Source organism: Meleagris gallopavo, chromosome 6 (genome assembly GCF_905368555.1).
Source record: "Meleagris gallopavo chromosome 6, MGAL_WU_HG_1.1, whole genome shotgun sequence".
In the NCBI taxonomy this organism is placed as follows: domain Eukaryota; kingdom Metazoa; phylum Chordata; class Aves; order Galliformes; family Phasianidae; genus Meleagris; species Meleagris gallopavo.
This window is the reverse complement of record NC_139409.1, coordinates 30113364-30141112: the sequence shown is the minus strand read 5'-3', so window position 1 is coordinate 30141112 and position 27749 is coordinate 30113364. Positions and strand designations below refer to the sequence as shown.

General features: G+C 38.8%; 1 protein-coding gene across 2 annotated transcripts; it reads right to left on the bottom strand.

Moving 5' to 3' along the window:
• Positions 1-1235: 1235 nt before the first annotated feature.
• SP4 (Sp4 transcription factor) lies at positions 1236-26084 on the bottom strand. 2 transcript variants are annotated; one of them, XM_085226171.1, is made up of 6 exons: positions 25941-26084; positions 25232-25332; positions 23204-24761; positions 6020-6248; positions 5619-5818; positions 1236-4808 (listed from the first exon to the last, which is right to left on the bottom strand). In XM_085226171.1, the coding sequence occupies exons 1-6, from the start codon at positions 25945-25947 to the stop codon at positions 4561-4563; spliced, it is 2343 nt and encodes a 780-aa protein (XP_085082297.1). In that variant the 5' UTR covers positions 25948-26084; the 3' UTR covers positions 1236-4560. The 2 variants fall into 2 exon arrangements, with proteins under 2 accessions (XP_085082297.1, XP_085082298.1); XM_085226172.1 differs by lacking the exons at positions 1236-4808; positions 5619-5818; positions 6020-6248 and adding an exon at positions 18836-19788.
• Between the last annotated feature and the right edge of the window lie 1665 nt (positions 26085-27749).

Below are 27749 nucleotides of genomic sequence, written 5' to 3'. Positions count from 1 at the left end.
GGAGCAGGCTAGAAAAAGTATCTTGACAATTACTCTAGCTTGGAGATCATATTCTAGCTGTCAGTCCCCACGGCACTACCACGGACACTGGCAAGGCTCAGACCACTGGGAAACATTGCAAATAGCTTTGTGGAAGAGAAAAGGAACGGAAGCAAGGACATAGAAAGCATAAGGCAGTGAACGTGACAGTAAGAAGTTTAGTATAAATTAAATATGAATTAAATAATCATATCTAGAAAAAGAAACACATAGCAGTAGCTGTGTAAGTGTAGGACTTCTTTCATATAAATAATCTATAAATAACCTAAACAAACAAACAGTACCAAAACATCAAAGAACTGGGCAATAGATATTTTAGTTTGTCAGATGAATTTACTTTAAATTATGACATATTTTGACTTCAGTTAGTTTTGTTTAACATTAGAAAGTTAATGTGACTTAAAAGCTGTATTTCAAACATACACTAATCTGACCGTAGGTCTGAATTAGAAGAGGATTCTGTCCTGCAGCACCAAACATCACAAATTTTAAATACCATTTTCTCTAAGGAAGTAGTCTTCCAGTTACTTATTTCTTCCTCTCTAAAAATATTATTACACATTCTCTGCAAGGCTACTGCACTTTTTGAAGGCTTACCTTCAAAAGAAGTTATTTCACTTAAAAACCCAAACCTAGCAGGTATTCTACTTTGATGATTAGCAGTTTAGTATACCATCAAAGTTCTTTTAGTCCAAGACAATGCAGAAACCCATTTACAATTCACTAAGAATAAAGCTCAGTATAGGTTCTACAAGCTGAAGTCAGTTCATTCAGCTTTCCATTGCTTCATTCTGTTCATTTCCTTTCCACAACACAATCGTGACATGTTTATCATCTACTTCTCTATAAATTCATTTTTGTGTGCGCGCGCACCAGATGAGTGTTCCTGTTCCTTACCTTAGAGAAGCTTTTCCTTCTGTCACTCCTTCAGTATGGGCAGGAATAACTTCCATTCCCAAGAGTTGAACAAACCGAACTGAATCCACACCAACTGGAATCAGCTGTTTTATTTCCCTGCTAGGAGCCTGCCAGTTGGGAAATGCTGACCATCAAGCATAGGTCTTAATTACACAAATCCAGAAGCTGCTGCCAACCTTTCCCCATTGAGAAGCATTTGCTTTCTGGTGTTCTTGATGAACAGATTATCATTCAGACATAATTCACTGCTGCTATATAAGTAATTAAATGAAGAAACCTTTTAAACTCAAGGGAATTTTAATAGGTTACTTGCAAAATGTTATTGCAGGCAACAACTTGTACATGATTTTAGTTCCAAACCCACCAAAAAATCATACAAATCAGCATTGTAAAAGTGTCAAATTAATGCCTTACAGGCTTTGCTGGCAGAATTAAGTTCTAAATCCTAGATGTGGGGAAATGTTACTCTTTTCATTTTTTTCCTTTTCCATGTTTTTTCTTAGAAAAATTTACAAGTGAAATATTACTACAAAACTTTTTATAAGGAATTTTTGCAAAACATTTACATTTTTTTTTAACCATCAACTATTTTTCTGTTTCAAAATCATTATGTAGATTTAACACCCTATGCTGCACATCAATTCTTGCGGGATGACAATTCAGTGACATGCATAAAAAAAACATCACAAGGCATTAAAATGAAGACTTAAATACAAATATAGTTGCAGTAAAACAGTTATAAAATTGAAAAATAGGACCTAAACATCATGCTTACCTAACTTTGACAAATTAACTTTTTCTCCTAGATTACACACTTTTATTACTGCTCTCATGAAAGAATGTGATAAATAATGACTTAACACCATTTTCTAATGTAATCGGCAACACATACACAAATCTAACCAAAGAAATCATATTGTAAGAAAAAAACTATTCTAACACCGGAGTTCTACCATGGTAAATACACTTTGCACTGATAATTACAATAAAGCAAAACTTTTAACGGTGGCAAAGGGAATGAACAGTGAAATGCCATTAAACAAGATACAACTGCACATCTGTGCCCTATTACTTACAACAGCTATATCCCACTGAGTCAAATAAAGGACATTGAAATTTACGATCCTTTTAAGACAGAAAAGTGGATTCAGGATACTTTGCAGAACAGACCGTCAAAATGTTTCTAATTCCAGTGGTAAAATGTGCACCTGCTAACACAAGTTAAGGTACTTTAGATGCTCAGAAGCCAACTAGATTTAGATTTTGATACTTCTAAATTAGGGATTCATTGTCAATTTAAAAGGATTTCAGTTTCCTATCAGCATACACAAGTATGCACGAAAAAATTATATATGAAATGGTTGCACAGAATGGTCGTAACTTCAGTTTACAAAAATCGTTAACCTCTAGGAAACATGGTAATAACATTAGGAAAGCTCTTCTTTGCATAAAGAAACGTATAGCACTGATTGTGAAGCATAATGATAAAATATATATTTGACATTTCATTTCCTATATAATAAAATTAACAGTTAATACTACCTAATGTTCATCTGTATTAAATGTAACATCTAATCGAGCCTGATGTTTTAAGTCCAGATACATCAGTTAAGAGTACTTTAAATAAAATATACAAAAAAATGTACAAAACCCAACTAAAATTTAAAGACTGTTACAAGTCTACAAAAGCTTTAAGAAACTTGAAATTTATAACCACAGTGTAAAATTGTTTTTCTTTAATCTCAAAGCTTTTTTTTTTTTTTTTTTTTAAATGTAAACTGAAAGTATAAATACCTTCAGTTTGTTATTTTGCTACAAAGGGCTGGCCTAAAGTGTACACAGTGTAAACAATGATTGGTACTCCTCTTGCTTCAAAAATACACAAAACACCACAAGATTGATAAAGTATTCAGATGAGAAGTATAAGTTTTGTGGGAGAATGCAAAGGGTATCTGTTATGTGTCTCAAACCAACAGTTACCGAACACATTCTTCCTTCTCTAATTTGCAGGAAAAACAAATAAAAAAATCTTATCTTTCTTACACTGTACTTCCTTTTGTTACATTAAAAATATTTTGACATAATTTTTGTTTTTTAAATACTGGTCATGAGAATTATCACCAAATGACTATATGTGTAAAAAAGTTACATTTATGACTGTGGGAAATAATTCAAAATCCTGAGTATGAAATATTTGGCCATCTTTCCTCCCTTTAAATGTGGGAGTTTTCACATACGAATTGCAGATTTCCGTTGCTGTTGCTTTCTATATCCTCTGTATTCCTACTGATCTGATTCATCCGAAAATCTGAAGAAACCTTTCAAATCAAAAGCCATGTAAAGTGATAACTGTATTCCCCTTTCTCCTTTTTGTTTTATGGTTGGAGTCTCAATGTAAGATTCAATAGGTAACAGATTATTTATTACCAGTCCAAGAAAGTAGAGAAAATAAATACAGTAACATTTAGGGGAAAGGAGAGAAAATGTTTACTTGTGCCTTTTTTTGGTTAAAATGTGGTAATTAATTCTTCTCTTTGGCTATTAAGTCAAAGCATAAAGAACTCAGCACATTAACCACAAGAAAATAGCTAGTATTGCAGAAAGAAGATACTGGAGAGTGATTTACAACACTCATGGAGACAATTCTCTGATTGTTTCCATGAATTCTAACAAAATTAAAACATTTAAATATTGAGATTTTATTATTTGTTACCTATGAGTTAGAAACAGACCACTGATACTTAAAAATATGAAATATTCAAAATTGACCCCAAAGTTGCCATATTCATTCTTCCTCCTACATAAAGACACAATTAGTTTTGTAAAATCTTATGTTAATATCTTTCTACGGTTTCGCTTTTTCCTACTGTATACACTAATTCTACATAATCTTAGCTCTCCAAAGAAAGAGAGGAATTAGAACTCACTGATTGTCATTTATACGCACTACTATAATGTAGTGGTCAAAATAAATCTGAGATCCACCTCAGATCCACCTCACAGCATGTATCATCCAGCTGCTAATTGAATAATTCCAAAACTCGAGAAAAGACGGCCAAAATAAACTAACACGTTCTGTGGACTGAGCAAAAACTTAAACTATTTCCCCTTTTGTTCAGTCTGTATTCAGTTTTGCTGTGCTTTATGGGAAAAGGATGTTATCATGAAAATATTACAAATTCATATTAAAAACAAAGTACCTTCATAAAATGATATTAACCCTAGTCACGGTCCACCCTGTTTGACATTGATATTATCTGATTTTACAAACACATCAACATACAGTGCCAAAATAGAAGGGAAAAGTTCATTTAAAATCATGACATGATATACAGACATATAACTAAAAAAAGTACAGTATGGAAATAATTTTTCCCCATCTGTTTATCCAGTACATCAATTTGCGCTGTTTGTATTTTTGAAATTTTGCCTTGTTGCACCAGTGTACACTTTCCATGCTGACCCTCCAAGCTGGAACACTTACAGAAGTCAAGACTGATAACACAATTTCCTTCTCTGTAATCCACTTTACAAGCCCACTTCCATATCCTGAAAGGCATGTAAACTTAAGTGCAGCACTAGGCGTCCATATAAATTATCCTTTCAGAATTCTTCCATGTTTGTTGAAACATTAGGGGTTGCTGGGTTTGAATCTTGAGAAATGGCAGCAACAGTGACAATTCTTGGAGAACCAAGAACCTCAGTAACTGAAGAGTCCAGTTCTCCTGAGGTAACAATAGCAAGGGCTGTTCCACCACCCTTCTTGTTCTGATGAGTTTTGACATGTTTCGATAGATGGTCACTTCGCATAAACCTTTTAGAGCATTCTGGGCACTCAAATCTCTTTTCACCTTTTTTAAAAGAAAAACAAAACCGAAATATCAGCAAAAGAGAGCACAGAACAACTTTTGTTTAACCATTCCAATCTGACCCTTCTCTATTAAATATTTGAAATATCTTTCAAAGCATACAATGTTTTCTTCTCTACTTGTTTGATTCTCAGGTCTTTTCAGATTTTGGCAAGCCATTCTTCACTATTAAAACATTCTTAACAAACATTTGCTATGCTCTGACTATCTAGTGAGTAGTTTGAAATTCAGATCACAAGAGAATTTGTCTCACTTTCCATAACTCTAACAGACTAAGTAATGCGACTTGATAGCATTAAAAAAATACATACTTTTATTTAGATTACAATGATGTGAATCCCAGAGTTCCATGAATCTGTCTCATAAAAAATGTATAAAATCAAACTTGAGAGAAAAATTCACCATACTAACAAGTTCTGACTGTGTTTGAATATCATTAGGTTTTCTTTGAGTGCGATCTTTTGCAGCTGTAAGTTTGAGTGGATTAAAAAAAACACAAAAAGAACCTTTATTGAGGGCTAAAAATATGCAGGCTAATAACATTCTTAATTTCTAAAAGGTCTGCCTTTTTAATCTGAACTGTTAGGAGAGCTTCCTTTATCATCATCTGAAATATCAAGGAAACTTTGCAAAGAGGAAACCGAAGCCAACCACTTCCTCCATTTTGAGCTACTTTATTTATATTTAAAAGTATTTTTCAGAGACCCTAATGAGACCTTCAATATCACTGTTTAACCGTGGCCACTATGATCCAGACACAAGCTATTATGTACATAGAGAGGGGTGACCAACCTGTGTGGGTTCTTCTATGTCTTTGCAACTCATCGCTTCTTGTAAATCGCTTGCCACAAAAAACCCAGTTGCATATAAATGGTCTTTCACCAGTATGCCAGCGCAGATGCGCCCGAAGATGAGATGTCTTGCCATAAACTTTACCGCATCCTTCAATATGGCAGATATGTTGCTTCTTTTTTCCTGGCTCGTTGCTGCTTCTAAAAAGATCAAATATAAACAGGTAAATAATTTTATTCCAAAACACTACTAACTGTTGTAGAAAATTAATTCATGATGATAGTTATAATCCCTCGTCCAAAAAGGAATATATAAACACACAAAGAAAGTATATGATATAAGAAAATTAGAAGCCCAAATGACAAAGTGTGACAAGATGCATTAATAATATTTATACACACCTTCCTTCTCCCTCTCTGCAATTTGGACATGAGCAGGCAACTCTTCTTGTTCTCTTGCCAGGTTGCACTTCCTGGTCAGAAGCTTGCTGAGCTTGTTGCAGCTGCACTTGTGTTATCTGATCAGGACTAACAGCACCAATTCCTGCATTAGCAATGCCACCTACTGCTACAGTAACAGGAGCTATGGTAGCCTGCTGCACTTTTACTCCATCCTGCCCTTGCTGTTGACCTGTAAAATAAGGAAAAAGATTCTACATTTTCTCGGCCATTTCGGTAAGTGTGCAAATTAATTTCATATATCTTACAGAAAAGAAAATCCACTTGTAGTTAAGGGAAGCCACAAAAAAAATATTAAATCCAGCCACTTTTCTTAAGTAGTGCCAGAAGGTGTACCTGCTATCTTAGACGGTCCTATTTAACATAATTTCTCATCAGAACAATATGATGCTACAAAATGCTGAACAATACTAAGAAATGTGAACAAGTTTAACAACTTCTCTTTCTCTCCCCTCAAAAGCTGAGATAACAAAATCTTAGACAGAAGTATTAAATCTACTTGCCTTGAAAAACACATCAACATTCAGAAAACTAAAAGTAGCTCAATTTGACAGTTGCTTTATGACATATATAGAACTGTCTCCTCCCCTACAAACTGCACTGAATCACCATTGTGAAAGTTCCTATTTCATTCAGAGAAAAAGAAATGTTATAGGACTAGACTTGAACAAGCTAGCATAGCAGAACTTGTTTTGTTTTGCAGAAGGAAATACATTTTTAAGAAGCCTACTGAATGAGCTTGAATGAATTAAATGGAATAAAGACTGACTTGATGAATTAACAATTTAGTTTCATTGCAGAAGCTTATTGATCTCATTGACTTTCTCAGTCAAAGACATGCAGGTTGACTGTTATGATCTACAAGCAAAATAAGGAGTACTCTAATATAGGCAAGAAGTGAAGTTTCTTAAGCAGCAGAGTACTGATGTATTTTCTTAATAAGTTAGTATGATAGTATCTGGGAAAATAATGTGACAAATAATCTGACACAGAGATGACTTCCAGCTGCAGTAGGACAACACCGAATGTCAGTCCTGCCAATAATAGAAACGGGACAAAAACCCATTAATATACTGCTATTTTCAAAACTTCATTGCCTTCATACAAATGGGAAGTAAAAGGAAACACAACTAACTGTTGTGTTAGAAACCAGCTGTAGTTCTCAGTTAGCCAAAGGTAAAGAAATTGAGAGAACTGGCAGATTCACTTGCAGTCTTTTGCAGAACATGAACTGCTCTCAGTGTGCTGAAGAGACCCAAGATGCAAACTTTAATCCACAGGGCCAGCACTACAAATGATGGCAGTCTAGTGATAGTCACCACAAAAGCTGAAGATAGGTATTGTGGCCTCTGTTACTGTTCTCACTAGCAGGTGTGCCTTCAAGCACACTAAGTTATACTTTGCCATCAGATTCTCATAAAGGGTTGACTCCATCCATATCAAACAGTCCTACTCGACCAAAGGAGGCCTGGAACCTAACTACTTTCTCAATTTTATTTTTCTCTCTGATTTTTTTTAAATTGATATTGAAGTTTCAGTGCAACTTTTCCCAGGCTGCCAGGCTTTTTCAGTATAACTTGAACCATGCACAGGGTTTCTTTTTAAAAACTTTTTAGCTTCACAACTAGTTCTCAAGTGAAGAGAGTCTAACACACAATTCTTTCTGGATCTGGCAATCTGCATTTGTGAGAAAGTCTGTTTGGCATTTCTAAAAATCTTATACGTTCTGCCGATTTGATATGAACCAACTTTCAGCCTAAATCAAAAGACAACAACCACACAAGGGTCTTATGACATCTCTTCATAATATTCAGCCCCACAGCTGGCATACTTTACTGATCTTGTACGTTCCCTCATCTTTGCCGTTTGCTCTCCACCATGTGAGACCACCTTGAAAAACACGATACACCATACAGCCTTAATCTATTTATTAAGCATGATATAGCAATACATCTCAAGAGAAGCTGTTCATAGTAACTGTAAAGGCAACAGTAGAAATAGAAAAGAGAAAATGCCGAAAATAAGTTTGCTCAGGCAAACAATTACATTCTCCATATAGTTTCAGTTAAACAATAATTAAATGACTTCTCTTTAGATGGTCTTAACAAAGTTTTCACATTTTCTAATGCAAATTTTGATTCTCTTCTTTAGATTAAGCTCATGGAGATATCTTAAACTTCTCTCACTTGTACTCCACTTACTAAGATCAGTGTAGAAATTTCTGAAACACTCAAAATACCACACGAACAGTCTTATTTGAAAATCACAGTACTCAGTGAACAAATCTCTACTTTACGAAGCAAAAAGTAACTGGACAAAGCACAGTTACATGATAATTATATATATCCCTGCAAAGAAAACACTGAGAAGTTTAATATTGTAGTTACTGGATTTTTTTTTATTTTTTTATTTTTTTTGGAACTGCTGAAAAAGCAGCCAAACAAGCTAGCACAATAGTAGCACACAGGAAAGAAAGAAATGCATTTGCTTTTCTTTTGTATTTAAAAAAATTTGAATTATTCTTGTTCCAAGATAGTAAAAATAAGTATACCATAGGTGAACTGAAACTGTTTTTTCTTTTGAAGAAAAATTAGAGATCTTCCTTCCTCCAAGAAAAAAAAAAAAACACTAAAAAAGCCCACCAAAAGCAATTAGAACATGCTCTTGTCTAGTTCTTAAAGTGAAATCACTGCAGTCTTGAGTGGCAGAGGGTTTTGATTTTTTTAAACTACATTCCAGGATCCACTAATGGAACACTAAAGGCTTTAACTTTTATAACAATTATACTTATTAAGGGAAGAAAAAAGGATACGCAGCATTTAAAAAATTACTGAAAATGAAAGTCACTTGAGACCATGAGATTGACAAAAACAATGAGCGTCATTCTGGAAACAAGAAATTTTCAAGAACTTAAACCAGAAGAACAGAAGGCAAATATTAACACTACTTTGCTAGAGAAGAATATTAGTCTTTGCAGTAACGAGCTACAGTAAAAGCTGCAGCAATCACAAGGGATGGAGTAAGCTTACTAGGCCCCAGCACTGCAACCTACTCTAGGGAATCTGCTTTAGCAGGGGGGGTTGGACTGTATGCTCTCCAGAGGTCCCTTTCAACCCTATGATTCTGTGATCCCGTATAAGCAAAGCTTCTACTGTCCCTTGAGATAAAAACTTAGACACACCACAGTACAATCTACGGAATGGTACGAGAGCTTATCAGTACAGGTAGCCAGATGAAATGAACTAAAACGTTATGAATGTACTGTCACACTTTTTCTTCTTATCCTAATGAAAAGAGTCTTCACAAGTTGGAAAATAATGGTAAACATAGATGAGAAATTGTTTTTTTTTAATTTTTTATTTTTTTTTTTAAATCAAGTTTATTGAAAAACACACAACACACTGTTGATACAACTTGGTTAAAAGCCTACAAAAACAAAATTGAGGTACTTTCTAGGAAAAAAATAAGGAGTTTTGGATAGCTGACTTGGTTATACATTAGTTTTTTGTTTTTTTTTTTAAATTAAAAAGAAACGTGCTGATTTTAAAAACAGGTAGTTGAGATAATTATTATACACACAAGAATAACCCAGAATAACCTAGTGTCACTTTACATGAGTTGCTACGAGGGCATAAAAATATCATTTAAAACCTTTTAAAAGTTCTGCTAAAATTATGAAATTTCTTAACATTATTTCCTTCTGATGTACTCCAAACCACAAAGCTCAGTATCACTGTACTTCACCATTCCCAATCAAGCCTTGCAGTTATAAAGCTCTCATGTTTCAACACAGATTTCAGACAGAAGTCTAAACAAATCGTTAAATAAAGGAACAAACAAAGTCACACTTCACTTCATCTGTGTTATTACAAATGAGTTGTCAAAGTAGTCACTGCACATTTATACTTGCTTGTAGAAGTCAGCTTTTCATAAAATTCCTGTGACTTTTTTTAACAGTGATTTTTCTGAAACTGTGAAACGCTCTTGATCAACAAAATCACTTAATTTGTGTAAGATTGAAATTTACTGTACATGCTGTCAGGTCACAACTTGAGGTTACTACAATATGCTACCATATATTACAACACTGACATCAATGACTTCATTTTATCCTATTTCTTTTGGATAGCAACCACTGTATGCCGTCCTGTGGTCAAATAAAACAACAAGGCAACCTGATATAGTATTTATTTTGAAAAGTCAAGTGCAGTAAGTCTCTCACTCATTAGAATATTGTATATATGATTATGACTGAAAATAGTTGAGAACATTACAGACATTTTTAAGACTTCACAAATGGAAAAACCTACGTGACTTTAGTCACTAGGCTTAAACATTTAAGCAGTTAATACTCAGTATCACAAAACACAGGATCACATTCTTCAGCATCACTTCGTCAGCTTTCAAAGCTAACTTACAAAATAAGAGCTCACATAACACAACTTGGATGCATTCTATCTAAGAAATGATTTCTACAGGGTGATTTACAACTAAAGATCACTGTCATTAGACTTGGTTATCCATCACAAGTGAAAACAGATTTCCTTTTATGAGACATTGCACACGCATTCCTATTGCTGTTCTTGTTCACCTGGAGTAGTAAGCGCGAAAAACTATTCTTTGAGACAAGTAGGATAGAAAGGGAAAAGGCTGTAACTTTGATGATCCGCAGAAGCTTTAGAAAACAGATCTTGGAAGGAAGAGAAATTTAAGACTAAGGAGACTTCTAGTTTCTGGTACTCAGTTCCCCAGAACAATTTGCATAGAGTTCCTGTTGCTGCTGTGCAGCCAGCTATTATTCCGCAGTTAAAGAGATGGCAGCATTAATGACAGCAGCGTGAACCTTACTGCAAAATCTGAGAAACCACAGCAAAACATAGCTAGTCAGACTGATTGTTACCAAAAAAAAAAAAAAAGCCAACAACAAATCCGAGACATTGTTTAACTGCATAGTCTAGAAATGAAGAAGATTGCAAGCGATATTTATAACTCAATGCGTATTACTACAGGACAACTAAAATAAAGTTAATGACAGGCTGCTTTGGAGGTGACACATCAACTCATCTATTAAAAAATCTGCCAAGACAATGCAGTGGGAGAAAGAGGTCTCATTTCCTCCTCTCCCCTGCACATCCCAACTGCAGTCTGTGCAATATTTCACAGTTAATCTTTCTTTTTCCAACACTGCCCACTAGGAAGGTTTTAAACTGAAGAATGAAATGAAAATCATGTCTCTAAATTAAACAGGAGAGATGGTGAGTCATTAAACTAATAAATTAAACAGTGACAAAGAGACAACACTGACTTTCAGTATTGACACAGAAGACAATGTTATTTGGTATTACTAAAACAGTATGCTGCCTCATCTGCTGCCTTGAAGAAGTGACTTATAAAGTTTTGATAAAGAAATGATACATGATGGGAAATATTTTCCAGAAGAGAAACTGCACAATGGTTGATGCAAGGGACCCACGTGATCTTCAGAGAAGAACAATTTGGAGAAAAAGGAATTGGATTCAACCGACTACTTCAAGAAATGTGGGCCATCACAGCACAATGTGGTCAGACATTACAGAAGCAGAAACAAATTCCAATACAAACTGCAGCATTGCACTGATATCTTTCTTTTCTGCTTCCTATACTGACAATGCAACAAGTTTCTACTTTTGCCTGTTGTCCAAGCTGGCAGTATTTATACAAACTTGGCATCTTCTCTACAGAAACCTTTCTCGCCATGTCAAATGGAATAGTGTACTCAAAAATTAATGATAAGCATCAAATTAAGCAGCTTCTACGAAAAATACCACTTAAAAATATAAGAATTAAGACAGAAGAAAAAAGTTTGTGAGTTTTCAATACCTTAAAGAATATTAAGTGTTCTCCCTTTTGTACAAGAATCATTCATAGAATCATAGAATCACTCAGGTTGAAAAAGACCTCCAAGATCATCTAGTCTAACCATCCACCTACCACTGATGTTTCCTCACAATACTGGCAACACAAAGACAATACAGTGCTTAAGAAGTTTCATGAAGATACTTTAATAACTTAAAAACTGTTAGGCTTCTCACAAGTGCATTAGCACAGCCTGAAGTCACCTCAGTATTTTCAAAACAGAAGAAAAAGGTTCAAGCTAGTATTACTTTTCATTTAACAGAAAGCCTATTTCATCTTTATTACTATTAAACAACAAAGAGCTATGTCAAACACGACACAGAAAGAACTATACAGGAACACTGTAAGAAAACAAACATGGAGCTGCATTTGCACAAAACTTGGTACTGTGCAACCAAGTAGAGGTTTCAGACAAAGCAAGATAAGAACTTTGGTTATTCTGGATTGCTGCTGTGATTTTAATAGGCTTCAACAGGGAAGAAAACATGCTCAATTTATTATGAAGGAGAGCAGCAATCAGAAAAAAATATCTTGTTATGCTACTGCTAAAGTTCTAGAAAAACTTATTTTCCTTTTTATTGAAAAAAAACAAAAAACCAACAAACGCCAACAATCAAAAAAAGCTTATTTAGAATAAGTGCTCAAGAACATTTCTCTGCAGATGGAAACTAGTAGTTCCCTATATATTAAACCTAGAGCAGACAGATAACTGAAAATCCAATACCAACAGTGCTGCACAATGTCAGGTGAGCTGCATGGAAACTAATAGTAGATGCAAGAAACGCAGCCCTTACAAGTTTAAGTGAACATCTCTCTGTATTCTGCTACTACATCCCATCTCCTAGATTATTCTATAGCTCATAGCCACAAAAGAACTTGTCTCAGTCCTTCCTTGCATCTCTTTCCCTTTACTTTAAAATGAATGGCAAGAGAGCAAAAAAGTTTGCTGACAGTCTCTACAATCTGACTAGAAGAGCTCAAAACCTGACTAACTGTAATAATAAAGAAGTTACATATAGATCCTACACAATTCTGCCATATGGAAATGAAAATACTGTTTTCTGGAATTTCTCAGAAGTCTGTTTTTAGCATCTTGATTCCTCTTCTGAATATTATGATGCAAATAGCAATAGTTTAATCTTAAAAGGACAGAAGAAGGCTGACAAGAAAAAAACAAAAGCAAAATAAAAAACAAGCTAAGGTTTCAGTAGCCTGTCCTTTCTGGTTTTTGTTGTTGTTGTTGTTTGTTTGTTTTGTTTTTGTTGTTGTTTGTTTTTGCCTTTAACTATAGTTTAGCTAGTTAACATTTGATGTTTTCATGTCCATGCTAGACTAGGAGATTCATAGATGTCCTTGAAGTAAACATTTTGGTGACATGTAATGCTATCTTTATATTGATCAAGATAACAGTAAGCGTGCCTCTGTGCACAAGAGGCATTAGTAAACAGGTATGTACATGGAAACTGGAAAATCCTTTCAACAGAAATGAAGTTAGCTGACTTCAGGCTAACTCAGACAGCATTTGATAATTTGTTGAGAATTAAAAAAAAATAAAATGTTGGCAATGAAGACCAATTTGTTTATTTAGAATGTCACCTTTTGCCTTTACCAGGCAGGGAGCAAGAGAGCTACATCTTAAGAGCCATGTAAATCTCTACAACAGAAGCCTTTGAAAGCTCTGCCAATATTTCTGCAACACTGTTACCCTGTAAAAGTGACTCTTACTTGCTCTTTCTTTCTGATACAGAACAAATTGAAGAGCTTGGTGTTCTACACATTTCTTGCCAACAGCCAAGAAAACAAGTCAACCAAAGCCCGTATCTTTCAGTGTTCAGTATTTTGTTCAAGGGAGAATTGGACACATCAGCACTTGAAAACATTCAGTAAATTAAGAAAATCAGACTAGTACCTAACCCATATGCCAAGCTGTTTTCCACTAGAGGATACTAAGCAGTCATTTCCTTTTTTTTATAAGAGAATGATACTTAGTCTCCCAATTTATCAAGACTAACAATATGTGCTGGGATAAGAATGGCTTACCAATGACTGGCTGATCAAGATATGGTGCTGTCAGCCAGCATCAGCAGTAGCAAACATCACACCTAACTCCATTCTTAAGAAAAACTATTAAATCATACCCCAAGCAATCATAAAATACTGCAAAGCTGTTTCAGCAAAAGATTATGGACGTCCAGAGCTTTTTTTCTGGTGAAAGTTCCACGAGAAGAGCAAAACAACCATAACAATTACATTTCATATGTAGCTCTGAATACTGTGCTATAGCATATTTTTACACTTGAAACTAACGTTCTGCCTTCAAACATGCTGTCTCATTACATAATATAGCTAGATTTTAAGTAATCATCATTAACATCCAACATTTTTAATATACTAAAATAATAAGAGCCAATTTCTCACATCCACCATGATGAGAACTTTGTGACAATGCACATTACACCAAGGAAGCTATTAAAATCAGATTGTGAATATAATTTCTCTCTCGTCTCTTTTTTCTCTCTCCTTTACACAGCTGTAACAGACGAACAAGTAGGTTGGCTTAGTATGGGTTTAAGTGTATTTAATTCATTTTGTTTTAAAATACTAACAATCTGATGAACTTGTGCAGTACTCACATAATTGTGTGCTTGCTTGATAGTTTCTGAATAAGAAAATTGAACTAATTCTTTTCTTGCTGTATATATCCTGTCCTGGTTTCTAACAACAGAGTACAAGAGAGGTAAGGGCAAAAACTGATATTCTTAGAGATAACCTCTATTGTCGAAACATTGTAAGAATATAAAATAGGGAGATAGTTTTAATGATGCTTTTCTTTGAAAAGCTTAAGAACTAGCATCTAATTCTAGAAGATGATAGCATACAAATAGCTCATTAGAAACTTGTTTCACCCTGCAGTTATGAGCCAGGCAAGTATTTTAAATACCTCCCCTTCCTGCTTTCCATGGAAGCAGCAATGAAGTTACACCTTGCTACTCATAGATAATGCAAGAATGTTCTTTTACTGAGGCATTTTTACTAGATTATTCTCCATTTAGTTGAATAGGAAGATTGTACACTCACACATAAAGTTCAGAACAGCATATCAATACTTCATTTTTAAACTACCATTGCCTACTCAAACATTTGCTGTCTCCAGCAAAGTTTGTTGTTAAATTCCTTCTACCACTATTTTCAATTTCAGTTTCAGTTTAAGAAATTCCAACAAAGCAATTTTGCCATTAGAAGACTAAATGCTTCTAATTACCCTGAAGCATTTGAAAAGAACACCAGTACTAGAACATTTAGAACACTGAGGTTCCACAACAGTTCTCAGCTAAGGCAACCTGAGAACAGATGCAAGTGACCTTTCATGACTTTGGAAGAAGTACAGTAAGTTTTGATACTCTCCCAACTACATCCGCAGAGCCAAGTAACATTAAAAAATTGCAGGATTTCTGCTTAGCTTTTGCATTTCTTCTGCCTTTGTAGAAAACAGCTCAGTTCTTTGTACTTATCTTTCTTACTACAGATCCCATAGGTTTGCCTGTGTTTCTTTGAAGGTGTTTGCCTTCCCAGTGAGCATTCAGGGAAACACTGGATGTTGTTGTAAAAACCTTTAGTAATCACCATACATTAGTTCCTTTGGTTCTCACACTGGCTAATTACATATAGCAGCAAACTGGCATAAAATAGGGCTATTTTAAACCCTTTTCGTATTGTCACTGCCTATGGCTACCCCTCCTTGCTTAGCTACCCAGCTCACTATCTTATGACTCTATACATACTCACTGTCACACTAATATGAGCAAGGAGATCCACTGATTACATTGTGATGAAAATGTACTTTCATTTAATAAAATAGATTTAATATTCTAGGGCTTTAGGCTAAACCCCTTCCCTTCCTTGGTAACTAACAAATGAATGAGATAACAGAAGATTGTGAGTTGTCCAAAGGATCATTTAATTTCTCATAATAGAAGAGTTTGAGAACACTAAATAAAAAGGTAACACAACAATTAAGACAGTGTATTTATTTCAGACAAGCAGTGAACATGTAAAAAAAATTTAAATGGATTAAAAAAAGGATAAGTTCATGGAAGAAAAATAATCGATCAAAGATCAAGTATCATAAGTAGCACTTCTGGCTCATGAAGATGTGAGCAGCAAATCACTTAGAGTGAGAAGAGTATATGGGGAAAAGCGATTACTTTTGTATGTAACCAACATCAGATGTGATGAGAAACTCAATACTTAAAGACTGTGAGTCAAAAGTGTTTCTAATTAAGTTACATGCATTTAATCTTGTATACTTTTTCCTATTTGAAACATTTTACTAAATTCTTTAAACTCTCTTGTAAAGTTTGAACCAGAATGATAATAACATGTAAACAATCTCTGTGGTTTCTGAACAGCAAGTCAGAATTAGTGACTCACACAAGACGAGTCAATAAAGAAGCAAAGGAAAAACAAAGCACAAGATGGATGTAGACAAATCTGAGAAGTACAAGACAAGATGAGAACAGAGATGCTGGCAAATTGTGTAACTACTAACAGTAGCAGAATGAAAGTAGTTGTCAAGAAGAAAGGAAAAAAGCCTTAGAAACTCACCTTACTAGAAATTATGAAAGCAAAGGATGAGGCTCATGACATTTTTTCAAGCATCCTAATGAGAACACTTGCTATTGAACTTACATTGTCATTAACAACTGCTTTAGAATCCACAGCACATCCCCATAGAAGCCTCTTAAAACTCGCCAGTTGCAGTACTGCCAGGCAGCAAACCTTTCCACTGAACACAAGTCATTCCTCCATTTTGTTCTGATGGATGAACTATCAATTCCCCATCATTCAGGCCACATCACCACTCATCTTAAAATGACTTGTGCTTAAGTTGCAAGGCGGTGGGATCTGGGAACTCTTGCTTAAAGCAACTAACAAAGCTGTAACTTATCTTCATGTTTTTGTTTTAAAAACAACTTAGTAAGAAAAGCTAAACATCATATAACAAAATTATTTCAAGAAATGTAATTAACATAGGAAAAAGAAATAATAGGTTGAAATTGCATCTAAGTAGTTAAGTTACTCTGTAAAGCTTCACCAGTAGGAGAGGATCACTATATTCCTGCTGCCAGCAAAAACAATGAACAAGTTCAAAAGAAGCTTGAGACCTCTACTGACAACCCCAGTATAAGAACAGGCAGAACAGAAAACCCTTACAGACAAAACATGAATTGTAACTGATCTTAATAAAACTGGATGTATTATTTCACCCCATATTCCACACGCACAAATATTCACATTCCATGCTATCATTACAAATATACTCCAAGATCAACACATTGAGGGAGAAAGTAAATTAGCTCACCAAAGAAAATGGCTTGATAAAGTATTCTTCCTAGAACCATCTAGTACTAAAACAAATCACTTTTGTCAATTAACACATTTGGGCAAATAAAAGGAATAGAACAGAAGCTTTAAAAAGGCAAAGGCTGCCTTATTTTAAGAGACAGGGAGAATCTTTTGATCTTGCATCCACACCTATTACAGCAGAAGCTTTGAAAAAAGGCAAGAGAATTGTCTATTACCTGCATGAACCCAAGCTTATTTGGGACAAATTCAGGAAGTCACCATCTATTTTACTTCTGATTAACACCACAGACTTCCCATTCCACAGGGAATCACGTACAAACCATGAACCCAGAGAACAGAAAAATGCAGTTTACTTCGTACAGAACTAACCTGCTTAAAGGCTATGACTGGTACTAATCTCATAGCAAGGCAGGTGTATACAGATCCCTGCACATTCAAAGTGATCACAGTTGCATTTAGATTTGATTAACTCTTAAATAAATCACTATTCACAGATCTTGTTTTAAAGCTCAAATACTTAGTTTCTACATCTTTCTCACCCAGGTTCCTCCCCCTGCCCCCTTCTACTTTTAATTCTTCTTCTGACTGACACTTTCTACATTTTTTTTTTCTGTAAAACTTCACAGAACCATAGGGTGGTGCAGACAGGAAGTTACATCTGAAAGTCACTTGGTACAATGCTTACTCAAGCAAGGCCACTCTACAGCTGGCTGCCAAGGACCATGGGTTTTGAAGATCTCCATGCATGGAGACACCACAACTTCTCTGGGCACGAGCACTCAGTCACTCCCACAGTAGAAGTAACTTTCCTCTTCACTGATACTGAATGAATGTTCAGTTGGGGCGTGAAAGTGAAAAGATGAGAACTCCTTTGCTTTTGCCTCACTTTTTGACATACAGTTCTAAAGCTATCAAAAGCAATGTGCTTGAGCTTTTAACTTAAAAACAAGCAAAAAACACCAAACATTTATTCATCTTCTTTGGTATAGGCTCTATTGTAAACATCTTGAGACAGGAAACAGTAACAAATTTAGAGAAATTAACCAAATACAGCTTTTACTTGAAATTTTTTACTTCTCATTGTGAGATTTGTCTCTATTAGAATTTAGCATGTTAAAAAAACCAAAAACCTAACCAGAAACACCTCAAAACGTCTAAACAAGTTTTCCCAACATAGTTCTATAGCTTAATATTTCCATATTATTTTTAAGCTAAGCTTCTTATTTGCAATGAATACTTAGAGTTGTATTGCTTTATTGTTTCATTTATTATTGAAAAAATAAGAAAAGGTACTAAGTTACCCTTTTGTAAAAATAATTTGGAAAAACATTGTTCATAGAACAGAAACATGGCACAAATAAAAGAACAGTTATTTCAGAGATATATTTATTGTTGTTTTATTATTACTATCCCCTGAAACTCACTGGTTGGATCAGTTTGGTTTGCTCAAAGGATAGAGAAACTCAGTTTGGTTTGCTCAAAGGATAGAGAAACTTCTTTCTTTTCTCCTAACAAAGCTAGAGCACCTGAATCAATGGATGGGTTGGATTCTTCACAATCTCTTCCCTGACACTTTCTGGACATCCTCCATGCTGCTCACTTCTAAAACCTACTTTCACTGCTCATTTGTAGCAAGTGATCCACTTCTGGAAAGTTCAATTAACATACAAAAGAGTTGACATTGACAAGCTCAGGTACTGCAGAAAAAAAGAATGGAAATATCAGTCCACAGATGTTAACTGAGCCATTTATTTTTTTTAGAAGACTTTCTGTCATGACAATAGCAAAAACTTCAAACTAAAAATACAAAAGAACAACAACAAAAATGAATCTAAAGAAGCTAATAGCCCCTAACAAGACACCTTATTCTTTATAATTGGCAAGCAGTTTAGACTTTAGCACGTTTAAAGAATCACAATCATTTGAGTTGGAAGGGACCTTTAAAGGTCATCTAGTACAATGAACAGGAACACCTACAGCTAGATCATATTGCTCAGTGCCTTGTCCAGCCTAATCTTGAATGTCTCCAAGGATGGAGCACCCACCACCTCTCTGGGCAACCTGTTCCAGTGCTTTACTACCCTTATCGTAAAAAGCTTTTTTCTTACAACCAATCTAAATCTTTCCTCTTTTAGTTTGAAACCATTTCCACTTGTCATATCACAACAGACCCTGCTAAAGACCCTGCCCCTTTCTTTCCAAAGACCCCCCTTTAGATACTGACAGGCTGCAGTCAGGTCTTCCCAGAGTCTTCTCCAGGCTGAGCAGCCCCAGCTCCCTCAGCCTGTTCTCATAGAGGAGGTGTTCTATCCCTTGCATCATTTTTGTGGACCTCCTGCGGAGGCACTCCAACAGGTCCATGTCTCTCCACATCTGGATACAGCACTCCAGGTGAGGTCTCACCAGTGCAGAACATAAGGTCCTATATTCATTGGCTTGCATAGGATCTCCTGCAATCAAAGCAGCCAGAGACAATTCAGATGGCTTCCCTCTCAAGCAGGTAGTGCCACTAGCGTTTTAAAGAGTTGAGAATCTGGCTATTAAAATGAGGAGCCAGCCAAAATAAATTTCTAGAGTACTTTTTCTTTCTCTGCTGAAGAGTACTTGGTAGTGGCTGGAGATCCTTTTGGATAATCACAGCCTCTTCTCTTCCTTTTGCCCAGATACAGGCCTACTTACAGAGAAAGACTAAGGTTTTGAATGCCTTAGTTCATTGGTTTGGACACTTTCTAGCTCCAATTCTATCTTCCTTCCTTCCTCAGAGACAGCCAATAACCTTCCTTTTCCTCAAAAAGCAAAGAAACCTTTTTGTCCTTAGTTCTAACTGCAAAGCCCTAGTACCAAGCTTGATATTAAGATGATGTTAACTGGAGTTAATTGATCTGAGTGGATTTCTCTCTGCTAAAGGTTTGTTTTATGTTTACTTGACAAACACAGGCGCAATACTTAATTTTCTATTTCATAACCATCCCTTAGTTGAATACTTGATATAGCAGTAAAACAGTGCTGCACATCATGCTCTCCTCTCCATGCCATTTTGCTCCAGAAATGGTAATCAGGAAGTTTCACAGTAGACATAAATAGAGAAGAAAATTATGACTTAATTCTCACACTCTCAAAGCTCTTAATTAGAACCTCAGTTCTTAGGAAGGAGAAATTGAACCTCAGATAAGGAGGAAAGACTGGCAGATTCACAGCTGCTGGCATAAAAGTGCTACAGAAGTAGCTTACCTGGGTTGGTATGGAATTCAATGGTAATACAGTTTAAGCTTAGTTAACACGCAAACACTGTATGACTAAGTCTTCACTTCTCTAGGATCACGCTTCTGATTAATTCTCCTTCCTTCATCCTCAGTAACAAATCTAAATCATCACAGAATAAAACGAATCATAAAATGACTTGGGTTGGAAGGGACTCTGAAGATCATCTAGCTCCAATCCCCCAGCTGTGGGCAGGGTTGCCACCATCTAGAATCAGGCAGTCCAGGGCACATCCAACCTGGCCTCGAACACCTCCAGAGATGGGGCATCCATCGTTTCTCTAGGCAGCCTGTTACAGTGCTTCATTACCCTCTGTGTAAAGAATTTCCTCCTAACATCCAACCTAAACATGCCTTTAAGTTTAATGCTGTTCCCCCTTGTCAATCTCAGACCACGTACAAGGGCTGCCCCAAAAATAGTGCCTCCTATTTATTATGTTGGCCCATGACATCAGAGGTGATACTGGTAGTATGACAGTTGAGACTGAAACTTCCTATCAGTATTCCCTTACATTTTGTTGCCGTGAAACAGACGGCAGCAGCAGGGCAATCCAACAGAATAGTGTCTCATGCAAGTGCACATGAAGCAAAAGTACAGAATTGAATTCTTCCATGGAAAAAGAATGGTACCCACTGACACTTGACTGATGCTTGCTGAACATTGATGGCCACCAAACAGTGAAAGTGAGCACAGTGAGGTAATAGGTAGCAGTTTTCAGAGGTGGTGACAGAAACAGCGGGTCACTTCCATTGGCACATATTGTTTCTACAAGAATGGTACGCAGGCTCCTGTTCATCACTGGCAGAAATGCAGAGCTAATGGTGGTGATAATTTTGAAAAACAATGTTTTGTAGCTCAGAATTTGCTCTATCAAATACTATTATTGTACTCTTATGTATCTGTTAGTTTCCATTGAAATAAATAGGAGGCATTACTGTCAGAGCAACAGGTGTAAAAAGTTTCTCTTCAAATCCACTCTCCAGAAGACATCACACACAATCAGAGGTGCAGACAAGGTAAGATGAGTAAGATGATATCCAGAATACATTGTTTGAATAGCTACAGTTGTAACCCATTAGTAAGCAGAGAAGAAAAAAAAAAAACTACTAAGAGCATATAGGAAGATTTCCTCTGTTCCACCCAAAAATCTGCTTCCAAAGCAGGACTTCCATTCCTCTAAACTCTTCTTTTTTTAGAGTAAGATCAGCCAATCAGCACCTTCCCATCAAGAACAATTTTCCAAGGCAAATTTTTCCGCAAAATTTTGCAGAAGTTGGTCAGTTCCCGGGAGCTGAAATTTCTTTTTGAAGCATTACAGCCAAACACAAGGTCAAGCTTTTAATTCTCACACCCCAGATTAACATTTCTAAAACATTTCTTAAGTCAACCAAGCTCAATGCATCCAACCCAACTCTCAGTATTTCAACGTGTCATTAAGTGCTGAAGAGCACTACAACTGACAAAATTCTTCCAACAGCAAATTTCTTGTTATCAGCGTATGTTTAGTCTCCTCAGAAGTACTTAAACCAAAGGGTACAATCCTTTCCTTTGCTTATATCATAGCATATGACTATGAAAAAAAAAGATTAAAAGTCAATATGATGCAACATTACTCATGCAGACTGGACACTAAAAGCTTTTCCTTACAGTTTCATAATATCACAGATTGTAGTTGGGTTGCTGACAAAAAAAGTTGTTTATTAAAACTAATAAAATAGAAGACTTCTGCTTATCAGAAGTAAAATCAAGTTCTTGTAAGGAGTTTACAAACTGGCAAAGAGAGCCCCTAAATTGAAAGCTTGCAAATTTTACATATGAAGTTGCCCTTGTGGGTCATTACAGTGCTCTTGTGCAGAACTTTATAACTAAATTCTCTATTCCAGCCCAGAACTTAAGAGCTTCCCCCCCAGGATCAAGCCAGCATAACCAAATAAGTATTTCAGAAAGCATATCAGAAGTTCATCATCAAGTATCAGTATACAGTTACAAGGTTTTTGTTTCCTTTCTTAAAACAAAGATTAAGTCATTGAAACCATGCTGTGTGTAAATATACCTCATTCCATTCAATCTCTTTATAAAACTCAAACTTTTGAGGAACAACTTTAGGAATTAGTAGAGAATATAATGAAGTCCAATATTTGCATGCCCTGACACAGGATTTCCATTACTGTCATTTTCCTCATCCTATAATTCCCCATGCACAGAAAAGTAATATTGCTTGAAAAAGATTCTGCATTGCCAGTTGTCAATAATTTTTTTAAACATATAATCTCTCAAGTCTCACATTCTCTTCCAAAGACAACAGGTTTTTTTATAAACTATCCTTAAATGATCCTTTTCTCTGTCTTAGCAAATACAAGTAGTTCTACTTCAGCTGATATAAGTGGAATATTAGCTCAATATTTAGAAGTGCTAGCTATTTTAAAATCCGAATCTCAGTGATAAAGACTCAGAAATTTCAAGTCTACTACACAAAAAGAAAAAAAGTCTTCAAAAGTATTAAAAACTGCCTGGAATTCTCACCATAGTAAAAGAACCAACCAAAACCCCACCATTTCAAAAACAAACAAAACAACCAACCCAACACTTTGTCAGACCACTCACCTGCAACACTGGTAATGGTAACTGGAACTCCTTGAACTTGAACACCTGCAGCACCCAGGTTGGCAACACTTACTGTTTGAAGATTAGGTACTGAAGCAAGCTGGGCAGCATTCAGGGTGATTGGAGTACCGGCAACAGCCACTGGAGCAATTTGGGCAATGGTTGTGCCACCACTCGAAGACACAGGGGTAATGGTGAGTTGCTGGGGTAACCCAGCATTCTGAACTTGAAGATTTGAAAGGCTTTGCAGATTCTGAACCTGTACAGTCTGCCAACTGATCTGTCCTGATGGTGTCAAAGTTGGAGCCCGGATGAGCACCTGAGTTGGACTTACTGCCTGTAGCTGCACATTCTGCAAAGACTGCTGCTGGATGGTCTGTATAGTTTGCCCTGACTGGAGCTGAAATGACTGTGGAGGAATGGCCTGTATAATTTGCTGCTGAGGCTGCTGGATCTGTATCTGCTGTAGAATAGGTTGACCTACAATCTGTACCTGCTGAAGGGAACCTGACTGATCCTGAACATTCTGTAATCCATTTGACTGAAGCTGACTGGAGCTTTGGGCTTCAGAGTCTGTTGCAGTTGTTTGAGATTCTTCTGTTGGCTGCTCTGAACTGCCGCCTGCTGTGCTTGTGTACTGGCCTGTTTCTGCAGAGCTTACTAAGGTGTCACTGCTAGTTAGAGATGTTGAAGCAGTGGTCGTAGAAGTGGACGATGAAGAAGGAGAGTCTGGCATTGAGCTAACAGAGGCAGAAGTGACCGGTGTAGATGCCAGCTGACTTCCATTGGAAACTCCACCCTCTGTGGACTGGCCAACTTGACCTGAACCTCCTCCAGCTGCCATGTTGTTTATCACAGGCAACGCTAGGGTTACTCCACCAATGTTTATAGGTAAAGTTGTCACCACCTGTGCCTGAGTACCAGGAATGGTTTGCAATTGCAGTGGTATGGAAACACCAGGCCTGATTTGGACTGGGACCGTCTGATTTGCTAGGTTCTGAGCAATAATATTCCCCGAAGCTGTCCTATTTGAAGCTGTGAGGATAGCTTGATTATTTCCCGCAGGAATAAGCTGAATTTGACCCTGTATATCTTGTAGACCAGTAGCATTTGCAGGATTAATTTGAATTTGTTGACCTTCTGTTGTCTGAATCTGTGGTATCACTTGATATTGGACACTACCACTTGGATTTTGTACTTGAATGACTTGAAATTGTCCAGGGGTTGTTGCAGAAGAATTGCCCGATTTGGTTTTTGTAGGAGATGCACTTCCATTGTTACTGCTGGAGGGACTTGGTGCGCTTGAGGCAACGGAAGATCCCTGTTGAGCAACATTATTGTCCTTTGAAGCAGAAGGAGATGCAGCAACAAGCTGCCAAGAGTTTCCAGCGAGCTGAGTTGTTACTAATTCTAACTGTTGTGGCTGATTTTGAAGCTGCACCAAACCTTGATTTGGATCTATAATAATCTGCTGCTGTCCAGTTGCTTGATTCTCACCAGGAGTTCCTATTTTGCTGCAAGTGGCTGCTAGCAAAGCAAGAGGTGAAGGCTGAGAATCCTACCCAGAAAGAGAGAAAACAGAAAAGATTCAGGAGAAGAGCACGGGCATTAACCATCAAAAGTAAGCATGAAGATTTACACAGGAAGCAGACAAAAACATGCTTTTGCATAGAGACCAATGATACAGCTCTGAATAAGGAAATACACGTTTCTGTAAATAATCTTTAAATACAAGCCAACGGTTATCAATGAGTATGTGACAACCAGGACCTCCACGGCTTGCTCAATCCAGTGTTTTTTCCTAAAATAAGGGCAAATTTTATAAGGGCCTCTATTATGTGGAAAGCAGCTCATCGCTGTATACTGCAATCAAAAAGCACGTCCAGTCAGTAAAAATACTGCACTCCAACAACTAGGTTTCACCCAATCCAAAGAAAGATGCCCTCAGCAAGGAATGCTGCTAGCTGAACACTTAATTTTAAACGCTAATAGTTTGTGCACTTCCCAATTTGGGAGCGCGTGCTTTACCTGTGAGCCTCCAGTTTTCCCTTTTTTATTATTATTGTTGTTATTCTCTGCCTCGGGAGATTTCTCTCCCTCTGTGGGCATAGTTTCCTCCTTCTTTTGATCTGCAAAAATATCAAGTGTAACAGGTTAATTATTCACCTTCATTTATACAATAACAAAACCTACAAGCGTATCCTTTTTGGTTCCCAGCTTCTCGCCCGTATCTCTCCGTAAAAACAACAGCGCAAACCATTATTACAAAAGAACCGAATCCTGAGAAACGTGGTTTGAAACCCAACCCATGGGGGCTGGAGAGTTAACACCCAGAAAGGGGAGGTTTGGTTTCCTCTCCCAGAGACAGCAGGAGAAAACCACCCACAACCCTCCTCCTCCTCCTGCCCCCCGAAGCATCGGCCACTGAGTGGCCGTCGATGCTTCAGGGGGCAGGAGGAGGGTTGTGCATGGGAGGGAAGGAGGGAGGCAAAGAGAAATGAAGGAGGGAGGGATGTGCACGGGAGGGAGGGCTGCGAAGAAAGGGGGAACGGAGGAGGGCGGCACGGCGGGAGGAGAAGAAAGGGGGCGCGGGAGGAAGGGCGGGGTGAGCGGGGGGACCCGGGGAAGAAACGGGGGGACGCGGGAGGGCGGGATGGAGGGGACGGAGGGTGGAGGGAGGAGCGGAGGGAGGGCGGGAGGGGTGTGCTCGGGAGGGAGGAGGGAGGGGGTTACATACCGCTCATCCCGCATTAATGCCCCGCTGAGGCGCCGCTCTAGGGGGGAGGAGAAGGAGGAGGAGGAGGCGGAGGGTGGGGTGGGGGTAGCGGGGAGAAGGCCGGTCGCAGCCGGAGCGGGGAGGAGCGGGACGGCCTATTTTTCCACGAATGGCCGCCGCTGGGCTGTGGCGTAGCTCCTCTCTCTCCGCCCGCCGCCGCCGCCGGCCTCAGCCCCGCCGCTTTGAGTGACAGCCGCGGGCCGGCGGCCGCCGCCGGGGGGAGGGCGCGCGGCGGCGGGGCGGGGCCCGCCGGGGCCCAACCGCCGCCCACTGAGGAGGAAACCGAGCCCCGCCGCCAGCCCCCGGCCGCCCCTCGCGCTCTCTCCGCCTCAGCGCGGCTCCCCACGCCGGAGGCTGAGGAGGCGGGGCGGGGGCGGGACGCGAGCCGGGCCCGGCGGGCGGCAGGGCAGCACAAGGGCGGCCTCGGCCTTCTTCTCCTCCTCCCGCTCGTCCCCGGGCCGCGCGGCGGGGGGCGGGGCTGCGCGGCGCGCGCGCTCGTGTGGCGCTTGACAGCGCGGATGGGTGGGGGGCGGAGGGAGGCGGGAAGAGGGCGGGGCCTGCGGCACCGAGGGGCGGAGCGAGGCCGAGACCTCGCTGCCGGGCTGCCCGCCGCTGCTCGGGCGCCGAGGGAAGGGGGAGCGCGCGAGTGCGCGCCAGCGGCCAATCCAGCGAGGCGGTGGGCGGGGCCGCGCGCCGCACTGACCAACCGGGTTGTGCGCGCCCGCCTCGCTCGCCCCTAACTGACAGCGCGCGGGAAGCTCCGGCGCGGCTCTCGCTGTGGCGGGGCCCCCGCCCTCCACGCTGGCCCTTCTCCTCCGAGAAACCTCCGTGGTTTCCGTAGGGAAGCCGAGGTCCGCTCTCCCTTCCCAAGTTTGCACCGGCTGGCCGAGCTGACGCTCTCCAGCCGCACCGCTCGGGGGAATGGCGCGCAGGGATCTCTTCCCCACCTGCCGGGCAAATTCCCACAGCCCGTGGAGAGGGGGCGGGAACAAGCTGCCTCTCCATTGGCTCAGCTGCGACGGGGGACATGCGCGGCACGCCGGGATATGTAGTCCTGGGCGAGGGGCTGAGGGGCCGCCGCGTGGTGGGGACGCATGCGCAGAGCGGCAGGTGGCCCTGGGTGGCCGGCTGCCTTGCGGGCCTAGGGCGGGCGGTGTGCGAGGGGGAGGCGGTGTCTGCGGCGGGCTGGGTTGGTCAGCATTACAATAAAAACGTTAATTATGGTTGTGCCTCTGGTTTGCTCGGTGGGGTTTCCTCCAGTTCTCCGTGGCATTCCCCACTTTCCCATGGCAGTTTCTGGAAGATATCTGGTTAAGTTGAAACCGGCTGTGATGTGATATGGTGGAAGAAATGATGGGTGCCCAGGAACTGACAGCCGGGCTGGGCTTGCTGGCCCCATTTCAGTTTGGAAGGAATTTGGTAGCCGTGCCAATCTTTAGATGACAGCTTCCAATCTCGGCCCTCCAGTGCATCCTCTGCAATAAAGATGTCAAAATATTGAGCTTTTCCATCACAAACCAAGGAAACAATCAGAAATAAAAGTGCCCGAGCTATTACTGGGTGGTGCATGCTGTGGGCATGCATGTCACACACTGATGCATCAGGAAATAACCTTACAAGCACAATGATTTGCACCCAGATGACCTAATAGCAATACCTCACAGAGTGCCACATGCACCTCCTGAAATTAGAGGCTGCATGAGGAATGGGCAGATAAGTTAGCCAGGCTACTCATCTTTGTCTCAGTGAGAGACAGGTGTCTCAGAATCT

What these genes read in the sequence shown, in the direction of transcription:
- SP4 (XM_085226171.1), bottom strand. An exon ending in GGAAAACTGGAGGCTCACAG is followed by an intron (nt 24,762 to 25,231) that starts GTAAAGCACGCG and finishes CTTTCTGGGTAG; the next exon opens with GATTCTCAGCCTTCACCTCT. An exon ending in ACATAGAAGAACCCACACAG is followed by an intron (nt 4,809 to 5,618) that starts GTTGGTCACCCC and finishes CTTTTAAAAAAG; the next exon opens with GTGAAAAGAGATTTGAGTGC.